The sequence below is a fragment of the Chinchilla lanigera genome, unplaced genomic scaffold (assembly GCF_000276665.1).
Source record: "Chinchilla lanigera isolate Chin_1 unplaced genomic scaffold, ChiLan1.0 scaffold00001, whole genome shotgun sequence".
NCBI lineage: Eukaryota > Metazoa > Chordata > Mammalia > Rodentia > Chinchillidae > Chinchilla > Chinchilla lanigera.
In genome coordinates, this window is record NW_004955402.1 from 1,644,792 (window position 1) to 1,657,709 (window position 12,918).

General features: G+C 44.5%; 1 protein-coding gene across 3 annotated transcripts in view; it reads left to right on the top strand.

Moving 5' to 3' along the window:
• Piezo2 (piezo-type mechanosensitive ion channel component 2) overlaps positions 1-12,918 on the top strand; it is a gene marked incomplete at its 5' end in the record, with an annotated part of 338,525 nt that overhangs the window by 110,173 nt on the left and 215,434 nt on the right. For all 3 annotated transcript variants that reach the window (XM_013514699.1, XM_005372584.2, XM_013514720.1), the window contains 1 exon segment: positions 5,918-6,043. In XM_013514699.1, the coding sequence (XP_013370153.1) occupies positions 5,918-6,043 (126 nt within the window).

Here is a 12,918-nt window from a genome sequence, read left to right on the forward strand (position 1 = left end):
CAAAATGAAAGATAAAAAAGGGCTTAGAATGTAGAGCAGTGCCGAAGCCCTGTGTTCAAAACCTGGTGCTCCCCAGCAAATCTTTCACACTGTAAACATGAGATTGCTGTCGTCTCTTTATATCCACTCCACTTTTTTTCATTAATGTTTCATAGTTTTCAGTGTATATACATTTCACCCCCTTTATGTCTATTTTACTCTTTTAAAGATTTTGTAAAAGGACTTGTTTCTTAATTTCTTTTCCAGATAGTTGATTGTCAGTGTGTAGAAGCATAACTCATCTAAATGATGATGTTATATAATGGTGAAATTTAACTGAACTTACTAGTTTTAAAAGATTTTTGGTGGAATCTAGTAAAATGTTTGTTAAATTTGTTGATCTTTGCAAAACACCAACTCTTACTTCACAGATCTTTTCTATTGTTTTCTAGTTCCTATTTAAGTTATTTCTTCCCTTCTCTTTATTTTTTCCTAGCCTCTAATATCACTGGGCTTAGATTGTTCTTATCTTTCTAGTTCTAGGTTGCTTATTTGAGATCTTCATTTTCCTTAGTCAGTTTTTGGTGTAAACTCCCTTCTTAGAACCCGCTCTGCTGCCACTCATAAGCATGTTGAGTTTGTTGCATTTCAATTTTCATCTGTCTCCAGTAATATATATTGATTTTTGGTGGTACTGGGGACCCATCCGGGGCCTCACACATGCTAAACAGATGGTCTACCACTGAGCTACAGTCTAGACTTCCAGAAGGCTTTATTTCTCTTTGAATTTCTTCTTTGATCCATTTTTTGTTTGTTTGTTCAGGCAGATGTTGAATAGCTTTCTATTATTTTCAATTTCCCAAATTATCTTTGTTAGTAATTTCCAGTTTTATACCACTGAAGTCACTCAAGATCCTTAATATGTGCACTTATTAAATTTGTTCAAACTTGTTTTATAGCCTAATCTACAATCTGTCCTGGAGAATATTCTTTGTGTGCTTGGGAAGACTATGTGCCCTGCTTCTAGGGGTAGAACGTTCTGAATATGTGGGGGTAGAACGTTCTGAATATGTCTGTTAGTTCCATTGATGTACGGCTGTTTCTTTATTGATTTTCTATCTGTATTATCTGGTTGTTGATGAAAATAGAATATTCAGGTACCCTGTGTTGCTATTTCTACTTTCAGTTCTGTTAATATTTGCTTAGTCAGGTTTCTGATGTTTTATATATATATATATATATATATATATATATATATATATATAATGTTTATATATAATATGTTTATATTATATATTATATTATATATATTATGTTATATATTATATTATATATATCGTATATTATAGTATATATATATATGCAAACATTGTATCTTCCTGATGAATTGACCATTTTATCTTTACATAGTTTCTTCTTTGTCTCTTGTGAAAGTTTTTGACCCAAAGTCTATTTTGTCTGATATAAGAACAGATATTCCTGCCCATTTTTGGTAACCATTTGCATGGAATATCTTCTCTAGTTCTTTAGTTTCAGACTGTGTATGTCCTTAAAACAAATTTCTCTTATAGACAGTGTACAGGACCTTGTTTTTAATCATTCATTTTTTAAATTCATTCAGTTACCCACATCTTTTGATGGCAGAATTTAAGCCATTTACATGTAAAATAAATATTGGTATAGGTAAGGATGTATTGTTGCCATTTTGTTAGTTATTTTCTGACGTTTTTGTAGTTTCTTTGTTTCTTTCTCCTTCTTTCTGTCTTCCTTGGCAATTAGATGATATCTTTTAGGAATATGTTTTGATTGTCTTGGTTTTAACTTTGTGATTGCTGTGAGGCTTACATAAATCATATTAGTTTTAAAAATCTGTTTTAAATTGGTAACTTTATTTCAATCCATACAAAAACTGTGCTTGTACTTCTACCACATTTCATGTTATTGACACCACAATTTACATCATTATAAATCTCTACTCATGAACATGTATTGTGATGGTAGTTATTTTCAGTACTTTTGGGTTACAATTTTTGTATTAGATTTCAGTGGGACTTACATGTCTCCCTTGCAGTGTTAGTGTATTCTGAATTTGACTCCATACTTAGCTTTTACCCTGAGTTTGATGCCTTCCTATGTTTTCATGCTGTGGATCAGTGTCTTGGTTTGCTTTAAAAGAACTCCGTTTAGGATTTCTTGTAAGTTTGGACCTGTGGTGATAACCTTCCTCAACTCTTGCTGTCTAGGAAAATCTTGTCTCTCCTTTGTATCTGAAGAGACAGTGTTGCTGGGTGTAGTTTTAGTTGGTAGGCTTTTCTTTCAGCACCTTGAGTGTGTCATCCCTCTCCTGTCCTGCTGAGAAATACATTCATAGTCTTCTGGAAGTGCCCTGGTATATGAAGAGTCAGTTTTCTCTTTCTGCTTTCAAAATTCTGTCTTTGACAATTTGATAATAATCTTCCCTTATAGACAGTGTGGAGTTCTTTGGTCTTCTAGGGCCTGTATATTCATTTTACTCTCCAGATTTGGCAAGTTTTCTGCCTTTAGGTCTTTAAGTAAGCTTTTCTTCCTTTTCCTTTTTTGCTCCTTCCTGGTCACCCTAACACGTATTGGTTCACTTTTTGCTGTTCTACAGCCCATTAGGGTTTTCCCACTTTTCTTCACTCTTCTTAGTTTTGTTTTTCTCCTGGATAACTTCAAGCGATTCGTCTTCGAGTTTTCCAGTTATACATCCCTCTGGGTCCACTCTTCATGGGAGCTCTGTTGAGTTAGTTCAGTACTATACTCCCCGGCCTTTGAGTTTCTCTTTCGTTCTTTACCTCTCTTGCCTGTCTCATGTATCATTTTGCTGACTTCCTTTGGTTCTCTCTCTGTTTCTTGTATCTCAGTGAGCTACAAGATTAATTTGTGTTTTTGTTAGGAAATTTGTAGATCTCCATTTCTTTGGGCTCAGCCCCTGGAGCTTTATTCTTTCCCTCTGGTAACACCTTGTTTCCTTGATTCTCTGTGTTCCTTGAAGCCTTCCACTACTGTTTTAACAGTGTGAGATGCAGGCGCCCTCCCCATCCCAACTGACAGACTTCAGGTGAGAACAGCTTTCGCCAGTCAGCCTGGTTGGCGTCTGGGCTCTCTCAGACCTTCCCAGTGGATGCACCTGATCCACTCCCCCAGGTCCTTCTTCCTTCAAGTCCCATGCCTTCACTGTCACACACAGCCAGGCTCCACACTGACAGTCAGGTGATTGTCCTAGCCAGGGCTCTAAATTGCTCAAGGCTGAGCTCCTTGACCCTAACCAGTACAGTGAAGCCAGCTGCTAGGAGCTACCTGAGATCTGCAAGCACAGGGTATGTGGGTGTGGCGTCCACAGGTACACCACCCACTGGGGCCCTCAGCTGAGCCATCCTGCAGGGCTCAGTGGTCCCCTCGTCTTGAGCTGAGATCAGGTCTGTGGCAGGCTGCTGAGGACCACACACAGGTGATGTGACCCCCATCTCTTCCCCTCGCTCTACCTGGCCCAGTCGGGCTCATCCCCGCAGTGTTCCAGGTGGGCTGGGATGCAAGTGGGGCTCCTGAGAAGTGCCCTGCAAGGCTGGAGAGACCGGCGCTCACATGGACCACACGCTGCTGGGTGGAGATGCTACAGGCTAGCCAGAGCTCTCCTGGTACCATCTGTGCCCCCTTGGGGAAGTGACCTGAGTAAAGGGACACTGTTCTCTTGCCATCTCAGTTTGTTCACACTTGGATGTTTTTCTTGTGGAGCTTCTAGAAATGTAGCTGAGACACCAGGCCTCATGCAGGAGCCCTCCCAGGCAGGGGTGGCGCCAGAGCCCAGCTTTGTGGGGAGATGAGTACTGGGGCCTCCTTCCTGCCTTCTGGAAGGTGTCATTCCCACCCTGTCCCTCTTCGCTTTAGGATCAACTTTGACATTTATCAGCTTAATATAAGTAAATTGGCTTGTTTCTGAGGAGTATGCGTTATTCCATTTCTTTTTCTTTCTTTCTTTTTTGTTTTTGTTTTTGTTTTTTTGTGTGTGTATAAGGAGTCTTTGTTTTTAGTCCTGGTCTTTTTGTTTTGTTTTGGATTGCAGCATGCCTTAATGTCTTTTAGGACATACCAGCCTCACTCATTTTTTGGCCTTATTTCTCAATATTTCAGAATTAACATAGATATACAGAGTTCTATTCTCAAGCATATTTTTTCTTAAGCATATTTTAAAGATAAGTTGAGAACCTCAAAACATCTTTCACTATGTATTTTGAAATGTGTTTATTGAAACAATAGGTGTTTCTTCAAGTGTTTCATTTGAAATTGTGTGGACTTTATAGATTAAATCTGGGGAAGATTGACCCTTTATCATAACTCATTCAGAAATGTAACGTATCTCTTCCTTTCATATCTTCTTCTTTGTGTTTCTATTTTAACCATAGAAGTCTTATGTTCTCTATTAGGTTAACTTTTAAATATTTTTTTAGTCCAAGTACAACCAAAATAGCAGCATGACAGGAAATATGTCTATATGAATTGTACATTTCTCTTGTACATGGTTTAGTTTTCAAGGAACTGGTTTATAAAGTGACCAGTGAACTGGCTAAGGAAATCTGCATTCCGTAAGGGACAGGCACCGGGTGGGAAGGAACCCAGAGTGTGCGGGAAGGCTACAGCTTCTCTCTGCAAGTGTCCAAGTTATATCCTCCTGTTTTTCTCAAGCTCTCTGTCTTCTCCTGATTCTGGGTGCTCATACCTGATTGTATCAGGCCTGCCTAGCGATGGAGGACACTCCCCTTGTAAAGACTGCCTGGTCGTTTGAACTTCAGAGGTATCTTTCCCTCAGAGGAGCACCTAGATTCACGTGTGATTAAATAACTGCGCTGGAGCCGAGCCGCAGCGAACATGGCAACACCAGATAACCCAGTTGTGATTGCTAATTAAGTTGTATCTTATTTTCCACTGTATTATTACTAATGTAGAGGAGGTATATTGATTTTCATAAGTTTATATCTGAATCACTTGCAGAGTTCTTATATTTGTTCTAGTAGTGGATTTGCCTATTTAGTTTGACATTCTGTACTGATAATGATATCATCTGAAAATAATTCCATCTGATCATATTAGATGCAAATGAAGCTAGTTATTATGACTTCATTAGTACACCAGCAGTGTGTTAATTTATGGTGATTGGATTGAATATCTCTGATTCTCTGACATTGGTGGGACTAAGTGTAAAATTCCAACATAAATGGGCTGCTTGTTTCAAATATGATAGAAATCCTGTAAGCATGTTTCCTTCTGCTTCTAGTTTTCTTAATTGTTTTTTAAAATTATAAATACATGTTGAACTTTACAAATTTTTCTTCGTTATACATTGAGAAAATCATGATATGAGCCGGGTCCTGTATAAATTTCACTTTTAGATTTGTTAATGTAAAAATACGTTGGCTTTTCTGCAGTAAACTCTAGCTGATTACCATGTGCTGTGCTACCTCAGCTGGGTAGCAAACTTTAATAATAATTGAGGTCTATGTTCATAAGTAAAATTGGCTTATATTGTGGGTTTCTTTGTAGCTTTGTTTAATTTTGAAATTAAAGTCCCTCTAACTTCATAACATGTTACAGCTACTTTCCTTCTTTCTTCTTCCTAGAACTCCTTGTATAAGAGGGGTTTACCTGTTCCTGCAAAGTGGGCAGTGTTTACTTATACAATTTCCCGGGCCTGGGCCTTTTGGGTTGCTGTTGTCACATGCTGTATAATGAATAGGAACGCATCTTTCTTTCACAGAGAATTTTTGATAAATGTAAAGCCAGTCCTGTAATGCTGCAGAGGGAGTAACGGAGCTTTCAGCCACAGACTAGAACCAGTTTAGAGAGGCCTTGCTGGCGTGGGGGGTGGGGTGGGTGCGCGTTGCCCTCCACGGCTCCTGCAGTCTCTGCTCTCTGTCCCCAGGACACACGGGCCGTCTGCTGAAGTCCCTGTGCTTCACGAGCCTCTCCTTCCTGCTGCTGCACATCATCTTCCACATCACGCTGGCCAGCCTGGAGGCCCAGCACCGCATCGCACCCGGCTACAACTGTGAGTGTCCAGGGCTGCTCTGCGTATCTGTGTGTGTCTGAGAAAGCTGCGGTTCGTGGTCCTTGCACTCCTGCAGACATGTGCATTAAGTGTGTAACAATATGGTAGTCATTTGCAACGCAACGTAGTATGATTACATAAAGAAGCTTTGCCATGGAAACAGGGTCATGGACGGTGAACCCCACGTAGACTCGATAGTGGGTTCTCACCTGTGCATAGAATATTCTCATGAGAGTTCAACAAAAAATCCACAGCTATTCAAAAAGGTAGTAGAGTCTCCTATTAAAGACAGTAAGAAAGGGTATATACAGTTTCTGACAAGAGAAATAAGAGTACAAAAGCAAAATAACTATGTGAATTATATGTATGACAATGACATCAATCTTACTATAAACCATAATATAAGACTTCTTACGTCTTTATGGGAAAATGTCATAACACAGATTGTTTTTCAAATTGGGAGTTGTGTATTGATATTCATAGAGAAGTAATATGTCTTATGGCCATTATGTATTTAATTTAAGATCTGAGAAAGTCTCCATATACTTATGTTTTGTCTAGATGTTATCTTTCCAAAATAAACCATGCTCTGTGCTTGTAGAATATGTGATTGTCGCTGGGAATACAAAAACATTTCAAGCGCATGGGACACAGCCCATATGTTTTAAGTTAAACCTAAAGAAACCCTGCGATATGTGAACTAGGCTGTAATAACAGTTGTAACTTGTCAGTTTTTCTTTGAAGAACTCATTTGTGGGTTTGAAATTTCCTGAACTTTCCTGAGCCCCAGGATAAGAAATATGAAGTAAACATACCCTTCCCTCTAAAATAGAGAGCCCAACATTCTCCATGGATCAAAGTATTAACTTAAATGAAGTGAGGGAATTCTTTAGTAGAATTCATATTCATGGATTGCTCGTTATCCTTCAGTGCATAACTTTTAGACATATACAGAATTTAAGTTAGTATTCTTTTTGGCCATTTTTTTCACTTCAGAGTTCCTCTGCTGACAATGCCCACCAAAATGATTTTTATTAAAGATCTATAATTTAAGTATGTTTATTGTTCTTAAAATTAATAAATTATTCACATACTATATAAAATTCAACATTTAAAGTATACAATTCGGTAGTTTTCAATTCAAAAGACAGTGTAGTTATCCAAAACACTAGTTTCAGAACACTATTTACCCTTAAAAAAGCCCTGCCTCCATCAGTAGATGCAGGCACTTGCTACTGAGCTGTCTCTAGCCAACCACCAGTCCACTCTCGGTCCCTATCAGATTTACCTCCCCTGCACTGTTTGGGATTATAAATGATGGAGTTATAAAGCATGTGGTGCTGGTGTCTGGCTGCCATGACGGGTCATGGCAGTGCTTCATTCCTTCCCATGGAGGAAAAATATTCTGTTGTTAAGATGTGGCTCTATGTTTGATAAAGCCAAGTGTTATCTCATTACTAAAATTTTGGAAAAACACAACATTTAAATAGTAGCATTGCAGTTATGTTCTAGTGATGGAAAGGATTCCTGTTTGGCCAGGGTCACCTTGTTTTGGACTGAGTAGAAAGGTGAGCATCGAGCTTTGTGTAATTCCTTACCAGAAATGCTTAGGCGATTGCTTAGCAAGGCACTCCGGGGACATAAGGACAGGTTTTATAGCTGTGAGTGGAATCCATGAAAGAGGCATTTCCCAGAATAATGAGTTCTCCATCCCTAGAAGCATTTTATCACAGTATACATTAAAACTTATCAGATATAAAATTTGAGTTTATAAATGTGTTTTCTTGGTTGCTGAGTGGTGTGTAGTGTCCGGGGGAGAGAGCTTCGTGAGGGCTTCTGACCCACAGAGTCTAGGCATTTCTATTTATATCCATAGTGGTGATTTTTCCACAGTTCTGCAAAAAGCAAAGTAAGAATGCAGTATGAAGTGCTATGACAACATTCCTCCCTCTGCATTTAGAATGTGTGTGTATGTTCTCTTTTATAAGGTATAGACAAACACACACAGAGACAGAGCCGAATGGTCTTGCTTTGGCTCCTCCTTCCCAGGCCAGGATTCAGGACACCTGGGCACATCAGGTGGGATTTCAGTGCCCTGAAAATGTCTCTGTCTCTGGGAGTGCAAGGAGGAGGCCACCTCGGGTGGAGACTGGACTGGCCTCCTGACATCTCTCTGCCAGGGTGTTCCTAGCCAACCCAATCTTGTAGTCAGATCTGCCTCTCTCAAGCTCTCTTCCTAAATATTTGGGCTTCTTGAGAATGGGGTATTCCTGTTTCTGTCAGAGATCTTTGTATTCGTGCACAAGGGTGCTGCACACTCATTCTTGCCCGCAGTGTCACTTGAACTAGTCACAGCCTGAGGAGATGTCGTTCCCGCGCTTGGCTTGCTGTCCCCATGGGGAAGTACTGTTCGGTGCCAGAGAGCCCCCTGAAAGGGAGTTACAGGAGTAAACTTGATTTCTACAAAGCTGGATTCCAATTCAGAGTCTATTTCTAGCAAAGTTGAGGTTCCAAGTGGAAGTTCCAGAATTGTGGATGGAGTAATCAATAGATAAGAGGATCACTGAAAGACAGAGTTAAAAGCAAATCGAGTTCTTTACTTCCTTGAGGGTGAGTTTCTAGACATCACAAATTTCTTCTGAAAACACTGGCTGTGTGTGCAGTAGCATGGGCTCCTCAGGTGTTGCGGGTTATTTTGGGTCCAGCTGCATGTGTAGCATTAATATTGAAACATTCTTGGAGAAGGGTGAGAAGGAAGGACAAACAAACTTCAGCACTCTCAGGCTGGCTTAGTGTCCAAAACTGACACAGACTGGGTTTTCAGCCTCAAACATTCTTTAACGATCAAATTATATAACCTGCAGAAAATACTGTGAGGGTGGGTAATGGAAATACCAGCTTTCAATTCAGGGTTCAGTTCACTTTACTGACGTTATTGTTTCTGCAGCAGTTAGGGTTACGTTACACCATCAGAGCTGCAAACACAAGCTCAGTTGTTTTGATATCCTGAGTGTGACGCTTGGCCTTCTTTGGCATCTGTAAGTAGAAGGTGGCAAATTTTCAAATCAAAAGGCAAACACTGTCTGGCCATCGGGGTTATGAATTTGGAATGCTTTCTCTGTGTTGAAGATACTGGTAAATGAAAATAAAGTAACCGAGCCAACCAGGTTTCTCGATCATAGTCGAGGGATATTCAAATGTAAGACCACCAAGTGCTCATTTATATGTTTAATTTTTTTTCCTAACGACATCTTTCCCTGCTTCAAACTTGTATGCTCACCCGCATTATAAGAAAAGCTCTCAGCACCTCTCAGGAGGCTTCGACGCGTGCTGGGGACAACAGTAGCATTTATAAATACTGAGTCCTTTTGGGCTCTTGTTCCCCCAGAGTCCTGTGAACATTAACTGCAGTAGTAAAGATTTTCTAAGCCCTGTTTAGTGTGTGCCCGGCTGGAAGGTTTGTTAAAGGTGCTATTGTGCAGAACTGAAATGCGACACTACCCCCCTCTTCATTTCCAAAGCGGGGTTCTTAGAGGTAAACCAGACGTCCATGGCGCAGGGGGACCTCTGCACGTTTTGCTCAAATGTGTTGTGCTGCTAACTCAAATATTTTCATTCCATCAAAACTATGCTACTTAAATAAATGCCAGGCTGGTTTCAATTATGTCATGACGGGGTCCATAGAAGGAGCTTGTCTGACCCCCGGTGCGTGGGTGGCACACGGGTGAGGTCTCTGGCGATCGGGGTGCTTGTGCCACACCAACGCAGGCTGTTGACTGAAAGAAACCTGGGGCTCACAACTACATGGGAGAGTTTTCTGGGGGTGACTGCTACATACTCCAGCTCTTCACAGGGCATCGCCTAGTGGGAGACCGCGAGATTGCAAGGTTCCTCTGCTATTCACTACTTCTTTCTCGGTACAGCTGGGCTCCACTCTTCACGAAGGCGTCTGTTTCCCTGCTCCATTCTCTAACTGGTCTTCAGGGCAGCCGGGCAGGGGTCGCTGTGTGGAGGCAGGGAGCGCCTGTCCACGCTGTGTCCAGCTGCAGGCAGGGGTGCTACCTGGTACACATGGGACCAGGCTGCAGGTCACCTCCCCTCGGGTGCCCTGTGCCCAAAGCCACGCGGAGCCTCCCGGCCTTGATGAACCACAGCCAGCCCCAGCCTGGCGGAGCTCCTCCTCGTCCAGGCGGTGCCAGGGCTGTTTTTGCCACTGCTCTGAACGTGTCTCGAGTTTCCGGTGCTGGATCCATGATGCTCTGTTTCCCGCTTGTCGTTGCTGACGTCCTCTGCAGTGCTCGGTGGGTCCCCGCAGCTGGGCTCCAGCTCCTCCTTCGGAGAGGCCGCACACGCCTGCCGGAGGTCCACTGCCCCGACGTCCTGGCGCCATAACAGTGCCCGTTCCCCATCTCCTCTGTCTTCAAAGCTTGTGGCTTACAGAGCGAGACCCTACATGACATGTCCTGTAGGGGACAGACACAAGGACCCCATGGGGACAGATGCAGGGACAGGCAGTGGTTCTCGCACCCCAGGGCAGCATTGCTGGCTGGTGCTGACAGTCGCTTGTTCCCTGGGGGTGGCCCTGGCCCTGCAGCTACCTGGCCGGTCTCTCTTGGCAAAAAGGACCCTGTAACCTCAGGAAATTCTCTGTTTTTTTGTGCTGTGGCCACGCCAGGGAGCACAGTTGGCAGGTATGAAGTGGGGTGCGTGTGTGTGAGAGGCTCACACCTGTAGGCTGAAGGGTTCAGCTCCCCTCTGGGCTGCCCATCCTGACATGGGTGCCCTCAGCCCTCGATACAGCAGTGCAAAAGAGGTGCCACTCCTCCTCATGTGTCAGTGCAAAGGGGACCCCAGTCTCACCCTCCACGGAGGTGGTCCAGGACAAGGAGACCACGTGGCCCTCCAGCCCTGGGCACCAGGCGGACTGCGCCTACATCCGCAGCACTCCTGGCCCTGCCGTGCTGCTGACCTGGGCGGGAGGCAGTTCTGGGCCAGACCCCTGGCTCAGTGGCCCTGCGGGGAGGCTGTGCAGAAAGCTGTCCTGCCGCATCACTCAGCTGTAACCAAGGTCCTGGAGCAAGGGCCACGAGCAGTGCTAGCCCAGAGCCAGGCTCAGACAGGGGATGAGAGGGGGTCATGGAGGGGCGTTGTCCCCCAGGGGAACGCGTGGGCCGGTGCCCACTGAGGAATGAGAGGCTCACGGTAAGCGGGGAGGCGCTCAGTGGTTTTCAAGGAGAGGGTCTCAGCGGGTTGTGAGAAGTGCGCTTGTGAAAGTGTTCACACTTCTTAAGGTCTGCGTCAGTTCAGGCCTGTAGGTGACCTAGCGCCACTCGCCTCTGCGCCTCCGTTTACTGCACCGAGAAGGGAGGTGGCGTTGGCATCGGGTTGGCTGAGAAGCTGATGGCAGCCGTGGCACATGCCTGGGAAGCTTGAGCTGCTGTTGACTTAGACAGGTGGTGTTTCTCACCCATGGCCGCACACAGCCAGACTTCCAGAGATAACTCAGTCCAAATCGGGCGCCACTGTGTGGCTCACATTAGGACGTGGTGGAACTTACGTGGTACAGACATGCCCGATACGAGGTCTCTCCCGGCTTCTCACCAATTCTGTTCCACTCTGGAATCCCAGCTACCAGGACCGTGTGGTGCTGGTGGGAGGGGCTGTCCAGGACCTATGTCTCCAGAAACCCCACGTCCTCCTTCCAGGGGACCCCGCCACCTGTTCATGGAACTGCCCTGGGCTTCCAGATCCTTACGCTCCCCTCCGCCTTTCTCACCCCCCTGGAAACTTAGCAATCAACCCAGCCCCTCCAGCTCCTCACAAATCTGTTATTTCCTGCTTTCTCCCTTTTTAGGTATAGAATTCTAGAAGAACAGAGCAAAGGATGGAAATCTCAGAAGAGCAGAAAGTAGCACAGTGGAGGTGTGCCGCCTAGGGCTCGGTCCTGTAGTACCTCCTTCCTTCCGAACTTGCTGCGCGTCTGCAGAGGTCCTGGCTTTCATCGCCGAGGGGGACACCGATGCAGAGGCGGACAGTGACTCACATTCGGTCACTTCCTTACTTAGTGGCACAGACGGAGTTCAAGTTCAGTTTCCTGGACTCTGTACTCCCTATTCTCTCCAGCCTACCCTGCAGTCTCAGAAGTTTCTGGGAAAATTTATAAGGAGAGCTCGAGAGATATTACTTAGATTTTGAGGAATGAGTCAGATGAGACTGCAAATTTTGGAGGTGGCGATGGGGAGGACGGTTAATCTGATACTAGCTCTAGTTGAAGTGTTAGTGTTGGCAGGGAGTTGATATACTTGGTGAATGCTGTTGGCTTTCGAGAATACCTCAGCCCCTAGGAGCGAGTGACAGGGACACGACACGCTGCTGCAGGCCTGCGGGCCTGGCCGTCAGGAACACGTTTCCATCCTCCGTGAGCCTGACTCCCCGGCCCTGCCTTCCCCCGGGCCTGGCTGTGTTCCTGGGTCAGTAGGCCGACAGCCCAGGTCTTCATGCTCCAGCTGGACTGGATCTCTGTTTTAAAGCCTGAGAAAATCGGAGCCTTATTTTTTGGGGATGTAACTCAGCCATGAAATCCACGACAATGTACTCCATGTCTTTTTGCGCACAGAAATCGACTTCCATGCAGTGGGATCCCCTGAGATCTTGGATCCTGAGCCATTTCCAGAGATCCACATGCGGTCGGTTCCTGGCTCAGAGCAGAAGTCTAGGATTTGAGGGAAACTGTGATGTCATGTCCAGTGTTAGGGGGCTGTGATATCGCATCCAAGGCTGGTGCCAGACACACCCTCAACCCCCCCCCCCAGCAGCCAGCACAAAGCCTCTCGCCGCAGTGACAGACACAGGCACAGGGGACGTCCCCGCCCTCA